This window comes from Urocampus carinirostris, chromosome 1, assembly GCF_059441175.1.
Source record: "Urocampus carinirostris isolate Australia breed hairy pipefish chromosome 1, RoL_Ucar_1.0, whole genome shotgun sequence".
In the NCBI taxonomy this organism is placed as follows: domain Eukaryota; kingdom Metazoa; phylum Chordata; class Actinopteri; order Syngnathiformes; family Syngnathidae; genus Urocampus; species Urocampus carinirostris.
Window position 1 is genome coordinate 33597130 of NC_142349.1, and position 18945 is coordinate 33616074.

At 39.5% G+C, this 18945-nt stretch overlaps 1 protein-coding gene across 5 annotated transcripts in view; it reads left to right on the forward strand.

Moving 5' to 3' along the window:
* Positions 1–18945, forward strand: part of pard3ab (par-3 family cell polarity regulator alpha, b) — a 173690-nt gene that overhangs the window by 66360 nt on the left and 88385 nt on the right. For all 5 annotated transcript variants that reach the window (XR_015850499.1, XM_088336034.1, XM_088336042.1 and 2 more), the window contains exons 4-7: positions 2814–2998; positions 3063–3206; positions 13492–13589; positions 16281–16364. Coding sequence is in view for 4 of the 5 variants with exons in the window: in XM_088336034.1 (XP_088192160.1) it covers positions 2814–2998; positions 3063–3206; positions 13492–13589; positions 16281–16364 (511 nt within the window). In the remaining variant the exon portion in view is untranslated. The remainder of the gene's footprint in view (positions 1–2813; positions 2999–3062; positions 3207–13491; positions 13590–16280; positions 16365–18945) is intronic.

Consider the following 18945-nt stretch of genomic DNA (forward strand, 5'->3'; position numbering starts at 1 on the left):
AGTGCAAAAGTCAGATTAGCAGCCGTTTAGATTTAAGTTAACTATATGTTAGATTGACCATTTAACAGTCTAATAGCCAGGGGGACTAGACTATTGCGGAGCCTGGTGGTCCTGCACCGCACACTGCAGAACCTCTTCCCAGAGGCTAGCAGAGTGAACAGTCCATGATGTGGGTGAGAGGGGTCCCCGGTAATGTTCTTAGCATGGGATAGGCAGCGCTTCTGGCCAATGTCCTGAATGGAGGCAAGTGTAGTCCCGATTATTTTCTCTGCTGTCCTCGTTACCCTCCTCACACTACCCCAGTCGGTAGCGCTGCAGCCTCCACACCACACAGAGATACAGCTGGTCAGGATACTCTCTATGGTGCCCCTGTAGAATGTGATGAGGGAGGGTGGGGGCAGGTGGGCTCTCCTCATCCTCCGCAGGAAGTACAGGCGCTGCTGTGCCCTCTTAACCAGTGATGCAGTGTTCACGGACCAGGTGAGTTTGTTTGTAATGTGCACCCCTAGGAACTTGATACTGCTGACAACCTCCACAGCCTTGTTGTTGATGCAAAGTGGGGCATGGTTGGGCTGGTTTTTCCTAAAGTCGACAATGATCTCTTTAGTTTTGTCAACATTCAGGACCAGGCTGTTGTCCCTGCACCAGCCCACCAACTGCTCCACCTCCTCTCTGTAGGCTAGGTCGTTGTCATCCCTGATGAGGCCCACCACTGTTGTGTCGTCAGCATACTTCACGATGTGGTTTGTGGCGGACCTAGGGACGCAGTCGTGTGTCATCAAGGTGAACAGCAAGGGGCTTAGGACGCAGCCTTGGGGGGAGCCCGTGCTGAGGTAGATGACATCTGAACTGTTCTGACCTATCCGCACTGATTGGGGTCTGTCACAGAGGAAGTCCAGCAGCCAGTTCCGCAGGGGGGTGTTGAAACCCAGGAGTCTCATTTTGTCTACCAGATGTTGTGGGATGATGGTGTTGAATGCTGAACTGAAGTCCAGGAACAGCATCCGCACATGGGTGTTCTTCTCCTCTAGATGTGTCAGGCTCAGGTGAAGCGCAGAGGAGATGGCATCCCTGGTGGAGCGGTTTGTCCTGTAGGCAAACTGAAAGGGGTCGAATGAGGAGGGGAGACTGGAGGTGATGTGCTCTTTAACCAGTCACTCAAAGCACTTCATTATGATAGGAGTCAGTGCAACGGGCCGGTAATCGTTGAATGATAAGATCTGGGGTTTCTTTGGCACTGGGATGATGTTGGCAAATTTGAAGCATGATGGTACTTTGGCTTGGTCTAGCGAGGTGTTGAAAATGTCTGTTAGTACACAAGCCAGCTGATCGGCGCACTCCCTAAGTACCCGCCCCGGAATGTTGTCCGGGCCTGGAGCCTTCCTTGTGTTGACCCTTCTCAGGGTCTTCCTCACGTCAGATGAGTCCAGGTGGAGTGCTCTTTCGTCCTGATTTGGAACCGCTTTCGCTGCAGTGGTGCCGTTTTGTGCCTCGAACCTTCCAAAGAATTTGTTGAGGTCATTCAGAAAGTCCATGCTAGTGTCCTGCACTGGGGCGGTGGTTGGCTTGTATTTGGTAATGGCCTGAATGCCTTTCCACATATCCCTGGTGTTGGTTTTGTTGAGGAAACGTTCCTGGATTTGTTGACTGTACGTTCGCTTTGCTAGTCTGATAGCACGGTTCAGGTTAGCCCTCGCTGATCTCAGCGCCTCCATGTCACCAGATTTAAAGACAAGGTTCCGTACTTTTAGTTGTTTGCGTATCTCAGCAGTCATCCAGGGCTTCTGATTGGCACGGGTGCATATAGTTTTGGTATTGCTGACGTCTTCTGCACATTTACTGATATAGGCTGACACAGAAATGGCGTACTCATCTATATTTATTTTGTTGTTGTAAGTGGCAGCCGATTTAAACATGTCCCAATCAGTGCAATCAAAGCAGTCCTGTAGTGCCTCCATTGCCCCCTCAGACCACACCCTCACCTGCTTCACTGTAGGTTTTTCTCTGGTCAGCAGGGGCTTGTATGCTGGAATTAGCATAACAGAAAGGTGATCTGATGAGCCAAGGTGGGGGCGGGGGGCTGCTTTATATGCACCTTTGATGTTTGTGTAGGCCAGGTCTAATGTGTTCCTACCTCTTGTAGCAAAATTTACATGCTGATGGAAATGCGGGAGAACTGTTTTCATATTGGCCTGGTTAAAGTCCCCCGCCGCAATAAAAATGCACTCGGTGTAAGCATGCTGCAGTTCACTCACAGTTCGGTAGAGAACGTCCATTGCCTCCTTCGTATTAGCGCTGGGGGGCACGTACACGGCAGTAATGATGGTCGCGCTAAACTCCCTCGGTAGGTAGAAGGGTCTGCAGATCACCGTCAAAAGTTCAATGTCTCCTGAGCAGTGATTCGAGACAGCTTTCACTGGTTTACCCCTGCCGCATCATACGAATTTATTTTCAATAAAGTTAATTCAGGTCAATAATGGCACACCGTTAACAGTTGTCCACAACGTCTACATTTTCGGGCTTTTCTTTTTAGTTCACAGCAGCAAAGAAAAATATTCCAAAAAAGCAGCAAAGACCTCAAAATTTCCAGGCTTTGTTAAAAAGTGCTGATGATCGAATTGGCTCCGTCGTGTTCGCTCTAAATAATTACAGCTGGGAGCAAAGTTTGTTCCAAACACAACGTTAGGGAGCCCCTAATTTTCGTTATGTGGATTCCAATTGTTATTCACTTTTTTGACCCATCATGAACCTGATAAGAAAACATTCACATAGTTGATAAAGAGTATAAACCTTATTTTCGTCCTTTGTTTTAGACATGCCCCTGCACGTCCGTCGCAGTAGCGATCCTGCCTTGCTATGTCTTAACGGGCCGCTCAGCAGTAATTCACGAGCTCAAGCTGAAGAACAACCATCGCGGAAGAACCCAACACGATGGTCAACCACCGCCGGCTTTTTAAAAGCCCGCCACGCATCCGGCAGCAACAGCTTGGAGAGAAAGGTAAGCATGACATTTCCCTTTAACCCAAATGAGTGCTCAAATGCATATTTTTGTCTTGCTTCAGGGTAAAGGGTTGGACACATATCGCAGCTTGCCAAGAGATGCCGGGAAGTGGGCCAATCAGAGAGATTTCCAAAGGGAGACGACACGCTCATCTCTCAGCGCCAATCACCCAATGGTGGACCAGTGGCTGGAGAGGCAGGAACAGGTATGTTTGCAGTGGATTGTCATTTTACCTGAACAATTACTATTTGTCTTGTTAATAACACTAAAACAACATGTTTAATATTTCTAATGACTGACTACTTTTCCAAGTCATGTCCATCAGTAGAAATCAATCCGTATATGAATAACCAAAACCAAATTCCTTACACCAGTTGTGTCTAACTTGAGACCCTTTGCCCAACACATTTAAAACAACAGTTTTGTGCTGCATATTTTCAAACAATGACTTGTCGTTTTAAATATGTCCACTGGATCTCGCCAAAGCCAGGCGCCACTCGCAATGCACCCACTGTAGCTGTTTTTTCTTACTAATATTAATAACCGGAGATCACTGAGGAAACACATCCCAGTGTTATTTTTCTTAAAATTAGTTACGGATGTGCTGAAAGAAAATAGAATGTCGTGAAGACATCAATATATTTATATGTGGCCTTTTTAGCAAGTTAGTCAGAGTTTTTTTGTATCATTTGTTTCTGTACTGGTTCATTCCGGCCCCAAAGAAAAGTAGCAAACAAAGGAATCAAGAAAAGCACATAAGGCATCAGATGAATCTAATGCATTTACATGAACAAGGAATTCAGCTTATAGACTGTTTGTCTGGATGTTTACAATCCATGCATTTGCTTGATTTTTAAGGTATGTTAGGGTTTAAGGATTGAAAAGTGCTAAAAGTTTAAGTGAAGTGATTTTCAATGCTTGAAATTGTTGCCATGACATTAGTTTGTCCTATGAAGCGCCATCGCCCCCTGCAGAACAGGTGCATGCTACATCTGAACAGAGCACTATGAAATGTGTAATAGTGCAAGGATGACGTATGATTTATGGACAATTATTAAGGGCTATGACAAATATTTAAGGTAGCGTTTCCCTGTGATAAATAATAATGGGAAGAACTCCCTGCAACTGAGAATGTAAGCAACATATTACCTTCCTTTTGACAAATACTTTATGGGGAGAGATTTGTCTCAGAAATATTTTCACACATATTGTTCAAATGCACCAATATATTTGCGATTTACTCAATATCTAAAAATCATGTCTTGATAAATGCATACGCAAGATTAAAAATCACCTGCAAAATGATTCAGACCAGATTTCTCCTTTTGATGGTACTAGAGAAATTGAACAATTGGCTTTTAAAATATTTCAAAAGTGCTTGAATTTGGCTATAAAAAAGGTGTACAAACACTGATAAAAGGAGTACCCTCTCTCAATGTGATTATTACCTGCTCTAATTAAGCATAATTGCAGTTTTTTGCACTTTTACATGGCCTGCAAATCCCGAATATCATCAGGATTCTCATCCTAATTCATCCTAATATTCGGTGTTAATGAATAAAATCATTTTTTACATAGTATATTGCACCTGGAGTAGATGGCCAGAATAACTGAATCAGAATTTTACTTCTACTGTTAATACAGCTCTGTTTTTGGCACTCATCGACTATGAGAGTGAGATTTTTTTTTTGTGATTGTGTTTGAGGGGCCAACACGTTCAGTAATATTTTCTGCTTCTCTCATTATGGTGATGATACCACTAAAGTAAAATAAAACTGCCCTACTTTCTTTGACTTAAAAACGTCATATTTGATACAAAAACACGAACCACGTCGTAAGATCTTCAAGTATGTCACTCTTGACACCAACCGTGTGTTCTTTTTTATCCAACATGTCAAGGTCAGACAAACAGAGGAGCAAAAGTCTTGTACAATTTGCGTTGAAAGATGTCGGAACAGGAAGGGTGTGTCACCATGGCAACAGCAAGGCTTTATCGCCACTGCGGAAGATCGTATTATATATAATTTATTTTTAATCACGTATAAAATTATTAATGTGTGTGTTTGTGAGTACGTGTGCGTGCGCGCTTTTCGATTAGCCTCCTAAGAATGTCACTCGTTTTAGATTTTGCTTCGCCTATACATTCGCACAAACACACACATTCTCAGAGTAGAATGCACAAGAACACACAGTCACATGAACGGCAACTGCAATGGCCTTGTTGGCAACTCCAAGTGTGTGTGTCCCGGACTATTAGGAACCAACACGGTTATTTGTCACGGCGGGCCAGCGAGGGGAGGCAGCGCTCAACTCACCAGGGATGTTGTTAGAATGACACGCTGAAGGCCGACTACACAAACCTGCAAGCGTGCTTTCACAGACATATGCATACACACACAGGGCACAAACAGCACACCTTTGCAGGAATTACACAGCTAAAAAAAACGAACAAGCTTTCACACTGATCCTAAATATGCATGTTTCCAAATGATCAAAAGCCACGTGTGACTGTATGTGCAATTATGCATGTTCAGTCGGTCTTCAGTGTCAGTGTGTCATTCAAACACAGACACACACCCATTGGCCTGTTAAGAGCGCTTGTGTGTGGGTATATGTTTGTGTGTCCCTCAGGTGCATCTTTAGCAAGCATTGCACTCATAAATCACATCCAAGTCATGGTTAACTTGTGTGTGTATGTGTGTGTTAGTAAAATAATTTATTTTAAATAGACATGTGAACATCTGTGTGCAGGTGTCTTAGCGCATGTATAATTTAAAGTGAGTGTATGGTGACCACCAGGTGCCGCTACTAAAATCTCTTGAAATGTATGTGTATTTATTGATTTTTTAAATACAACATTTTCTGCCGATGGGCCATCTTGTGTATGTGTGCAGCAAGTGCTTCTGTGAATGTGTTTGATGAAACCTGTGTTGCATGAATTGACTGTTATCTTCAGTCTGTGCATGTGAGTCTCACTCCGTTTTCCTTATATTTGTGTGTTCGTAATCATTTCAATGCATCCACAGAAACATCTGTGTTAGTATTTAGCCAGTAGGTGCTGCTGTGTAGCTTATTTGAGACTCACGGTTGTCTCTGTATTAGGTGAGCACAGTTTACCTGTGCGTGTCTTCGGATGAGTAGTATTTTATGAGGTCTTTTTATTTTTTGTGCAGATTTCGCATTCTTGTTGTCATCAACGCTATATGCATGACTTCCACCGGTTTGTTTGTGCCCTGCTGCCTGACTACCTAGTCAATCCATACTTGTTTGTGTGTTTGCAATTATTCACATTGCTGAGAAGCCACAAGCGCAGCAAAGATCATATCTTATAAACAAACACCACCACAAGTAGAGTACAACACTATTTGTTTCATTTCACATTCCTAATCCCTGCAGCCATAATGGAATTGATTTGTGCATAAGCAAAAACTTTTAAACAGGGCTAGAATTTTTTCCCTTACATTTTTCTTGAAGATTCATTACTTAACCACATAGCCTTGAAATCAAACAATATTTTCCAAATCACACCATGTTTTTAGAATTATGCACCATTATATACATCATTTTTAGTGTGAACTGTGAATTTTTTCTAATGGGAACTTCATCGAGCAGTTCTTGTCTCATCAGTTTATTTTCCTTTTGGATTACAATTGCTGCCCTGCCCGTGTTTATGTACACACATAAATAGACTACTCTCAGAAACTTTTGTTTTCATTCAATTATACTGTAATCCTGTAATGATTCAAATAATTATAAGTTCTGCAAATTGGCGCAAAAAAAAAATCTTGATTGAAAAAAAATAAAAACATTCTGTCAGGATGATTTTCATTTTGTTGTTTCCAAACCATAAATCATGCTCATCACATATTAATCTAAAGAAAGTTTTAGTTTATTAAAAAATTGGATTTGTGAAAATTGTTCATACAAGAGTAACTGATTTTGAATAGGCTGTGAAACAGTTGTAACATAAATAGTGCATGCAAAAAACAGCTACTCGTAAGCTGTGCCTTACTTGCCTAAAGCTTACAACTTATTGGTTAGTTAAATTTTGTTAAATGATTGGCAGCAGCTCTGATTAATTCATATTAAAAGTTCATTTCATTTCATTAAAAGTTCACACCCTCATTTTTACATTTCAGTGTGATTTAACATCATTTTTAAATTATCCATCGATCCATCCGTTATCTTTCACTTACCTGGGGTGGAGTCGGTGGGTAAACTGCCTCATGCTCTGAATTCAATAATTTTCACAATACATTTTTCCCTTAAACGGGCATAAAAGTTTGCTGCTCCTTTGCTCTCTTCATCATCTTTTGTTTTGATGAGATAGAGCGCCGGTAGACTTGCCTCTCTCCAGCTGTGAGAGTCTCGACACGCCTAACTGATGTGTTGAGATCAAAGCTTCGTGTGTCTTAGAGTAGCACACTCTACTATACCCCAAAGGCCCATCATCAACACCTTTGGGTGCAAGCTGCATACCAAATAACCAATTCAAATCCAATTACACAAGACATACACCTGATCAGATCCAAAGCAGATGGTGCCCATAAGGGTTGGAAAAAGATACATCAATCTATATGATCTTTTTTTTTTTTTTTTGCCTTAATGAGGTGTTTACATATTAAATCATGCAGGTTACAATTGTTGGTGTATATTGACCATCCAAAAGCCTGGTTTCAAATTTAATGCCCAGATACTAAATAAGACATTGTAAACATACATAAAGGCTGCTATTTAAAAAGATGTATCGCCATATTTTTTGTCATCCTTAAAATATTTTTTTGTTTTTGTAGTTTCAGTTAAAAGCATTCCATTCATGAAAAATATATATAAAAAATACAAAATTCACAGCGATTGAAAAGTCCTTTGATAAAAAAAAACGGCAATATATATTTTTTGATACATTTGTTAAGCGGTTGGTTGGAGTTGTTTGTAAATTCGCAGTTAAAGCACTAATCATAAGAGCCATATCCCCACATTGAGGAATATTTGTTTTGTGTCACAGCAAGAAAATTAAAACCTGACAATATCCAGAAAGCAAGTCTTAATGTACTCAAAAAAGTCAAGGCCCCTCTATAAAATATCCCCACCTGAACTTACTATGTTGGATTTCCTACCACTACCAAACTTTGTGTAGACCAGTGCTATTATTATATTTAAGTTTTTTCGTAGGGTCTGCAGCGCTTTACACTGTGCTATGCTCATTCCAAACAACTTCTTTGCCACCGAGCACACACTCTGCCAATTAAAGCGGCATCGCCCCATAATTTCTTTCTCTACCGCTGCCGCCGCAGTTTCTTCCCGGACCAAATAACAATCCATAAAGTACCCGCTGGAGATCATCATTTCTTTGTGATTTTCTCACTTTGATCAGAGTCCGATTTAATTGATACATTTATTTTCAATTTAACGAGTCACTGAAAAAATAGCCTTAGGTGTAGCCATGCTTCGCAGTTTGTTTTCAGTAGGCACATTGACTTGTGCGACCGCCCACCCCGGCTGTTTGTTTGACGGGATACCCATGCCCATCACAGTTGCGTACACCGATAGTCACACACAGACAAAGCCCTCTCCAACCTTCTACCTTGATAGCATTTACTGTGTGATGTGTGCTGCAGAACACCATGCACGATATGTTTATCAATGATAGTAAAGACAATCCAGTTCAAACCCGCGACTAATCGAATCCGCGAAAAGTATAGAGCGAGGGAGTACTGTAGTTTGTTATTAAAATAATTTTCTTAGTAAACATTCCAGTACATCCACTGGAGTGTTTTGTAGGGTGTAATGTCATGTTTTGATTTTCAATTTTATTGTTTTGTGTGTGTGTCTTTTTATATAATGTTCTTTTATGTTGGGCGGGGAGTGGTGACTTTCTTATTGTATATTTACCCTCTATCTTAGAACTGTTCCCTGAGATCAGACCCCCCTACCCGACGAAGCTTCACAGCAGCAAGTGAAAATGACACAATCGACAGAAGTCTTTAACTAGATCATTTGAAAAGGAGTAGTAGTGTCTGTTTTACCTCAAGTTATATTTTCTAAAAGGCAATGGTGGGTAAATCCGCCGGAACTGAATTAGTTTGTGTCTTAACCCATGATTATTTTGCTTACATTTAAAAGCTTTCTAACTGTGGAAGATCAATTGATAGTTTTTACATCAAAAACCCAATTCTCCTCCAAGTCAAATTTAATTAACATTACTCTATCCATCATCTACTTAAGAATAATGTCAGTCCAGAGAAAATGTGTTCCTCTGTTGACCTAATGTATGCCACCTTGGTCCGCTCTCGTCAATGATGATCCGTGTCAGACAACAACAAACAGAAATCTATTCATTTACCTTTTTTCCTGGATTGGTTTCCTTGCTACGCCACCTGTGTCGCGTCTGACAAAGCCGGAAAAATAGAGCTATGTCTATCTGCGTTCTGGCCGCAGGCCATCGCCTACGCTGATGGCGACAGACCCTGCAACCCGCAGAGGGCCACACAAGTGGATGTACTGACGTGTATGGTAACACCTCTCTTTTCAAGTTACTGTGGTAATAAGTCGACTCAAACTTCATTGGAGAAATGAGGAAGCTTTATGACACATTTTCTTTGTTTTATTGTTCAGACTACCTGTCCTGCAAGACTGCCAATAGCTGTAGCTCACCACCCGTAATTTTTTGTCCTCATCGCAACACATACCACCAACAACTATTTTACTTGAATTTATCTGATTTTAAATCTGCTGGCATTTCTCTCCCCCATATTTAGTTTTATATTCTCAAAAGTAATATACCTCACTCAAATTGGTCAATAAATTGTTTCTAAAACTCATATTTTTCTATTAAGTTGTATGTTTCTCCCTTCCTATTTGGAAAGGTATCTGACCTTGATAAACTGCAATGGCAGTGAATTATTAGAGTGAAGTTGTTGAATATTGATATGGAAATATCTAAGTCGCATAAAACTTTCAAGTACTATAAAATTCCATGCTATTTATTTATACTTCTATATGCCATCCTTCAGTGCACATTTAGATTTTACACCTTTAAAACATTTTTTGTGTCTGCGATAGTCCTATGAAAGACTTGCATTATTTGATTAGTATTTGCAAGTATTTACGGATCCACTAGTAGTCAAGTGTTTGGAAAACCTTTAGAAATTCCCCAATTATGTATCAATTGTAAGAATTATGCCGATTGTTCTTCATGAGCGAAAAACAAGAAACTTTTAATAGAAATAGACAACCGATGAAGATGATGTAACTTTGCTCTCAATTACCGGGAGCTGTCTTTTATGTTATTGGTGCATATAAAAGCTTGGATTGATGATGGATTCACGAAGTAAACGTCAACACTATGGCCAACTGACAAACTGTCAATGTGACTTATTGACCATGAATGTCAGCCCGTCTCCTTCTCATTACCTAAGTGTCTTCAAGGCAAAGAGAATTGATGTGTCTCTGCTTGTGCATAATTAGAAACATTAAATGGTCATGTGTGGTAAATGGTGTTGGATCATAACTAGTCAAGTCAATAAACATTGTTAACTGGAATTGTGCAATAACTTAACAAACTCTTGTTTTTTTTTTCAATACGTTTTTTGGAAAGTTTTTATTTGTAAACGATATTGGAGTCCATCAACCAATTATTATATTTTCAACTAATTGATTTACCTACTGTTTTAACCTACTTCCATAACTTTTGAATTGGAGAATGTCCATATTTCACATTTTAGTCACTTATTTTATGTGTTCTCCAGGATGGAAGTTTGATTTTGGAATAAAACCTAAGTTTTTTTTTTTATGTAAATCATCCTATATATGTGAATATTATTTGATATTCGATTAATATTTGTCTAAAGTGAGAACCGGCAAAGTTTTTTCAAAACTTTGGGTTTCGTTAAACTGAACATTTTGACAGTTGAAGGTCGAGCCCGATGTATTTAATTTTGAAAATAATGATGCACATTTTTGCCCATATTCTTGGCCACACTCATATAATACATTTATCTTTGCGACCAAATACACTTTTACTGTTATGTTTTCTATTACAGAAATCGAAAGGGAAAAACTCTTTGTTGATATGATTAAATTCAACCTAATAACTTACAAATGAACACGATTTTTAATTAAACAAAGTATTTGCTAAAATGACTAACTTAAATGAGACTTTTTGTAAAACACAACAGAATTTCCCGTTCAAAAGCCTGAGATAAACTTGTGAATCCATCCAACCCGGTAAATGCCTTCCCAACGTATTTACACTCCAGTCGAACCACTAACCACATCATTCTGTCAGTGTAAGTTTGTGTACGTGTGCATGCAGTTTGTGTAGAGGCTTGAAGTATAGTGATACATGCCACTGCATGAGTCCACATTCATTTATTTGTGCCAGTGCGGTCAAAGTGCCAGGAACTGCTTCTTGGCTGCACTTCATTAAAGTGCAGCATCACTCTCAGATACACACAGAGACACACTCGCGCGTACACAGCCAGGGCACTTTATTTAGTCCGAAAGATGCGGAGGACAGACCTCAATGGATTCTGGTATTAATCTTTAATGAGCCTCGGGTCAACAGTGCCACCCGCCTGCCTGACCACATCTCCTTCCTCCCACAGGAAACAAAGACTTATGAAGGGGAGAAGGAAAATTGAAAATACTCTCCATGCCTGCTTGCCACCTTCAAACACTGCAATGAATTATTCACATTTATTTGGCTGAAGCCCACTCTCCATAGACGGAAAACTTGGAAGACTCTTAGCTACTTCAATCAAGTGTGGTCACCACATGTTTAGCCATCACCGCGTCAACTGTCAATCAAACCAACATCAATCACATTTTTGAGTTACAAATATTAACATTATTTTTAAAGCCTAGTTTAATGCCAAAATATTGCAAATCACTAATAAGGCTCAAGGGTAAAGAAAGGCTTAATAGAGCGAAGTAAGCTACATCATGAACAAAGATGTGAAGATCTACAACCTTAATCTTAGTTTATATTGTCCTTTAAATGATTTGGTTCTGATGTATACTAACATCCTTGGCAGTACTTGACTCATTGGGCAAATTTTTCACTCTCTTTGAAGTTTTACCACTTGTTTATGTCGGACTGAAAATGAGGTCATTCTTGCTCTTGACCAATATTCTGACTAGGTCAATGTCCAAAAATATACTGTCGGAGGCTGAACTATCTATTGCACACAAAACTTCCAAAATTGTGCCAAATATTAGTGGATAGCAGGTAAAGTATGCTATCTCAGTCGTCACCGTTGGCTTCTCTTTCCTTGCATTATTTCTCATTTCACCATGAGTAAGTTGGCGCTCTGATTGCAGAGTGCAACTGTCAGCATGCCACCAGATCCTCGCTGATGTCACAAATTGAAAGGGAGAGCGGCAGTGAAATGTCAAAAGTGCGCCGTGATGAAAGCCTGGCTTGTTTGCTCTTTCGAGGAGATGGCACACCCGCTTGCTTCGCTTGCTCCGCAGACTGACAAACCGTTTTTTTTTTTTTTTTTTTGATGAAGCTCTCTCTTTGTTTTAAAGTCTTCATGAATAGTAATATCACACTTCGAGCGTTCTGCATTCATAAGTATAATGTGCTTTGATGGAAAAGCCTTCACAAGATCTTCACCACTTCAAGGCTTTGGGTTTGAAATGAAAAGCAGTTTTTTCATTCCCCCTTTGATTTTTGGGAGAAATTATTTACTAACTATACAATATGTTTCAATGAAATATTGTGAGTGACTTCACTCATTCCAAATTTGCACAATTGATTAATTATCTTGTTAACTAACACGTTTGTTAAAGCTTGTTATCTAGCTCTTTGCTCACCAAATCATTTGTGCTTTTTAAAGTCTATTTTAGTGTTGCGTTGTTTGTTTCTTTCTTTCTTTCCTTCTTTCTTTTTTTTTTTTTTACATTATTTTCACACCTGTAGTCAAATGTAGATACATACATTTATACATATATACACACCCTCCACTTCTAATGACCATTTCTTTATTGTTGACCAGTGTGTGGGCATGCTCACATGCCAGAAAGTTTACATTGAGATTCCACACAAAATTAAAACACCAGATAGAAAAGGGCCATGCAATATTGAAGTCCAATAATTCTTACTTGTGTTGAAAACGTCCCGATGTATGTAGTGCTGTCGGGTTTACTATGCTTTGGTGCAATACAATGGAAAAATTGATCTTAAATGTATTTTTATAAAAGAAATAATGCTACCATTCTCCCCCAAACACACACACACACAGGTAATAAGAAATTCTATCAGAATAGAAACGGTACGCCTTGGTATGAAGTTTCGAATGGCACTCAAACAGGGAATAAAATAAAATATTAAGCAATCTAATATGCAGCAACTAAAAAGCTAAGAAAATTTGACATTTGGGTGAAAGCAATGTTACAGAGTCTTAATTTATAAAATGTGTGGTGGGACACATTTACTGAGATGTTCTGTATAACAATTTTGTATTTTATTTTACTATATTTTGCAGGAGGACGAGGCAAGAGAACAGGAAAATGGCAGGATTGAGCCCCTGGGCCGAGCAGACTCATGCCTGGATTACACAGCTGCCGCGGCCAAGTCTCTTGAGTGAGTATCCCAACTTTTCCTGACTTTTTCCAAGGACACTCACTACTTGATAATTAAATAAAAACATATCCGCAGTTCCCAAAAATAAGGAAGTGTTTTTCGGTCTCTGATGACATTTATGGATGAACCTAAAAAGGTTTCGAGCTCGGGATGGTGTTACTACCTTAACTGTGGGCCTGTGCATCCCTTTGAGACTGTCTAATCTGGGATTAAGGGCTATACAAAATATGTCACTTTACTTGAACTAATGCAAGGCAATTGACACCTTGAAAAAAAATGTTTGGCGAACGGTAAATCGTGTGTACGGTGTGTCAGAACATCATGCAGTTTTACACCGAGGCCTGGCATCCTCAACTTTTTGTAAGTGTTGTAATGTTTTATTTGGTGCACGGTAACTAAACAACTCTGAAACTGACGCAATATAGCAAAAGTCATTTTCAAGCCCGTCACTCTTGAGTGGGAGCAAAGCGCCACAGTTGCTCCCACACACTCCTCCACTGCAAATGTTGTTGGCGAGCGTGTCTGATTATGCTACTCACTTTCATTTTGATATGCAGGTATGCTATTGCTTTTGTTACGATTCCGATGCCTTAGACGCCTACTGCTTGTCAACAAAAAAGTTAATCACGGTTATTGTTTCAAAGCACCAAGGCAGCTGGATGATGTATTGTAGGGGCTGAGTTGCAAAGGCAAGCACTTGTTTTTGTTCATTTTGGTTGCTTTGTATGTACACTATTGAGGTCATAAGGAAATAGTCACTTTTAATTTCGGCCAAAATATTCGTCCGCTGACAATAACTATTAATAAAAGTATTAAGTCCAATGTGAATTTAAATGCACTGCGAAATGTATTCCAAACAATGTTATAAAGTAAGTCATTATCGTTTCAAGAACATGTTCTTGTTTCACCCTTGTTCATTACCATATTTGCACAACCAGGAGGCCCAGGTTGGTCAAGATGGAGGCATCGGTTGAGTGGCGTATTTTCGCTATCTAATGGCATCATTACATTTTGTGGATATGTGTGTGAAAGGTAATGCAGGCTAAATTTATACAACATGCCGATTCAAAAGACACCATGAAAAAGTACTGTCACAATTACAACACCAACGCTTAGGCACTGTATATGTCAGGAGCAGCCAAGAACAAAATCCCGATCATCACTGGCGACGCTTGCAGATAGCTTCAATTGTGCGCAGTGTCTGAAATGGCCTGGCATTGTTTGATGGTTAAGTTGTGGTATGAACCAAATTCATGGGCTCATATTCGTTCTTTCATTTAAAATCAATGACCATACTTCCCTCTTTGATTTTCTCATGGTGCGCTCTATTACGTCCACGAAACAAAAACTGCACCACACTGTAGGGGGTGCCACACATTTTTAACTAAATCTAATACTTTTTTGTGTGTAACATAGTCGTGAAAACATAGCATTATAATTTAAGCATTGTTATTATTCTCATTATCGCTTCATGTTGTTATTATTATTAATTAATTTATATTAAGAAAAATATGAACGGTATTTTTCTATTATCAAAATGATCTGCTACTTTCAATGTCAGGCAGATCTTTGAATTATTAAAAGGACAACCATTTAGGAATAAAATAAAGATAATACTTAGAAAGAGCCGAACTATCCTACAGTAATTAATTTTGTTTTTTGTTTTGGGCCAACTGATCACCCACAAGTTTATGACAGTAGGGACTATAATGAACTCGACAATGTCACTGGAACACCATGCATGAAGAGTTAAAGAAAGGTTTAATTTTGGCAGTAAGGCAAATTTTGGGATCTGTCCTACGGTAATAAAAATAGTCTTAAATCACTGATCCTGAAAACATTAAGGAAAAGCATGTATAATATGTAAGTCAAACCATTATTTTTTTATTTTATAATGACTTTGTACATAAATCAAACATTACCTGTTTACAGCCATAACACCCTGAAAACGCACGATCTTGGAAAGCTAAGCAGGGTGTCGGGGCTGGTTAGTACTCTACTGAGAGACCACCTACGTTTACCAAGTGCTGTAAATAGGTCATTTGACCCATGCTCTGCTGCAACAACACGGACTCTACCCCTGGTACAGTCTGTGAAAATAAATTTCCCTAAGGTCACCAAATAATTTGAACTGTTATTATTATGATTATTTAGATTTATCATTTATTGTATATATTTGATTTTATTGACAATTCCCACATTGGACAGTTAAAGGTATCTTGCTCAAGGCTTACATGACAGGGACGAGCCAAAGGCAGGATTCCACCTGGCAACATTCCACTCACTGGATCACTCTCTAGTGTAATGTTCATCCTCACATCAATAACAGGCAGATTGAAGTAGAATTGTTGCTAAAATCACTCATTTAAAAACTCTCAGTTTGCAATTCACACTTTTATTGGCAGAAGCCAAAAGTGTTGAATCCAGTCCAGAATTCATTTAAAAAGAACATATCTTGGAAGGCTTCCACCAGCTCAACTGTACATCATCATCACGCTTTATTTTTATTTTCAGTATTGCCTTACTTGTGCGCACAACATTGTATTTTAATTTGTTCCAATTATATTTTTGTAATACGCTTTTATTTTGAGCCATATGTACTCATTGCATTTCTTTTTCTTTTCTCTCCCAAATGGTGTCTTATCTCCAACCCCAACTTTCATCCACAACACTGTCCCCACATGTTTGCAGAGACCTAATCAAAGTGGTGGAGGTGACGAACGATGGCGGTCCACTGGGAATCCATGTGGTGCCTTTCAGTGGAAGGGACCGAAGGTAACCCCTGCATACTGGCAGTCCTATACCTGTAAGGCAGGGATGTCAAACTTTGTTTGCCTCTGGGGTCGGATCCGGGTTTTCTGTTCCCAGGCGGGCCAGATCAGTAAAAGAATGTCATCTCCAAATGTTCCGCTTCATTTTTTCGTTTTTAATGGTATATGATTCAACTTACCGTACATAAGTACCCTACATACTATACTAAAAATTTATGGCAGCCCGGATGAAATCATCCAATGGGCTGAGTCTAGCCCGGCGGCGGGGGTCACTCCCGGGCCGAGCGACGGAGCGAGTTCGACGGACGCGGGTGTGATCGGGCTACCCCCGTAACTGGGGAATCGACCCTAGCACGGCGCGCTGTTCTCTTTTCCCGGCGCGTGGTTTCGGTGCGGCTTCCGCTTCACGCCCCTCCCCCCGATGAAAACTCTTTGTGGGACGATGCTCCACAGACAAGCAGACCTCTTAGCCAATTGGATGCCAAAAAGTTGGAACAAAAGCCAGTTGCAGTGTAGCTGGGAGACGACCCTTTAAAACAAGTTGTACTGAAACCATCAAGTATTTACTCTTTCAGGAGCTGCGGGTAGCAGCCTTTATGGTAGTTTGACGTTTCATAGCCTTTGAAACATATTTTTCCGGGCCGGGTGCTTAAAATGATGTGTCCTTAAAAAGTCTCAAATTATGTATTTTCTCTATTAAGAATGTGTTAACAATGTCCAACTGAGTTCAAAGAGCCTTTATATTTTTTTTTCCACCATGCCTATCTGTTTTTATCTTACTTTTAATATTGGTGTTCAGGCCACGAAACTCATTACGCTGAAGGGAAAAAGGGAGGGAGCCTTCGGTTTGCATTTAGTTATATATAAAAAAAAATGTTGGGGTAGACAGAGTGATTAACGCGCATAGTCATGGTTTTATTTTTACAAATAAACATGTATCGACTCAAAATGGTGACATTAAGGAAAGGATCATTACAAAGACATTATAAATGCCAACCCAAACCCCCAAAAAGATGACAAAGGAAGAGTTGATATGAGTGGTCTAAGAATTTCACATACTTGCAAATGCAACAAAATGAGCAGCAATGATGATTTTAGTCAGAAGATGGCATCAGCAAGTAGTATATTTGGAAGTTTCATACACCACCTTTAAGGCTTTTCCTTAGCTGTGAATTTTGTTAACATTGTATTTTGTGCTCTACAGTGGGACCTCGCTACTTTGTGGTTCCACGTTCGCGGGTTCAAAGCTTCGCGGGTCTGAAAAATAATAATTAAAAATAATAATAATAATAATAATTATATATATATATATATATTTTTTTTTTTTTTCCTTAAGCATTTTTGAAGGGGCGTCGCTACTTCGTGGTTCCACTTAGCGGGTTCAGAGCTTCGCAGGTCTAAAAAAAATTATAATAAAATAAAATAATGTTTTTTTTTTTTTTTAAGCATTTTCGAAATGGCGCCGCTACTTCGTGGTTCCACGTTCGCGGGTTCAGAGCTTCGCAGGTCTAAAATAATAATAATAATAAAATAAAATAATTTTTTAAAAATATATTTTTTTCTTAAACATTTTTGAAGGGGCGTCGCTACTTCGTGGTTTCACGTTCGCGGGTTCAGAGCTATTTTTTTCATATATAAGACACATGGATTATAAGGCACATGGATTTAAAACTACGGTTAGGGTTGCATAAAAATAAAGAAAGTGCAAATTGATTGATCAGCGAAAGTCATCCATCCATCCATCCTCTATCTGCACTGCTTATCCTCAGTAGGGTTGCGGGGGTGCTGGAACCCATCCCAGCTATCTTCGGGCAGTGGGCAGGGGACACCCTGAACTGGTTGCCAGCCAGTCGCAGGGCACACAGAGACAACCATTCAACCATTCAGACCCATTCCCATCTAGGAACAATTTGGACCGCCCGATTAATCAGTGAAAATATATAATCTTATAATATATTTATTATACTATATGTATCACAATTGCGTGGGATACAGTGGGAATAAAACCCAGATCACGGCGAACAATATGCTGGATCCTATCCACTAGACCAGGGGTGGCGAACAAGTTTGGCGCAAAGAGCCGAAATTTTTAACTGTGAGAGTCAAAGAGCCACACCACGCACTGACCAGCATTAGACGTAACCTACGCAGATGATTGGCAGTCAGTTATGTGTCCGGAGCAGCAATAAAAACAACAAATCTACCAAATTAATTTCAAAATATTATTTATTATTCGTTATTAATTTTGATGGATTCAAGTGTATTTTAAGAGGGGAAAAAAACTAAACATGAAACGAGGCAAAGATCAACGCAAGAAAAAATATCAGCTAATCAATAATTGTAAAAATATAGTAATAACATTTCCAATTTTGTCTGCATATGAAGCGCAGTGGATTACAAGGTGCACGTTCAGATTTCTGGCCAACTGGGTTTTTTGAGGTACGCCTTGTTGTCCTAAAAATATGGTATATATTTTCATAAGTAGATGTGGTAACAATACACAGGAATATGTCTTTAATTACTGCAAACTAATTTGAAACAAACATTCCATTCATATTTACTTTACATCACATTTAACGTGTAAA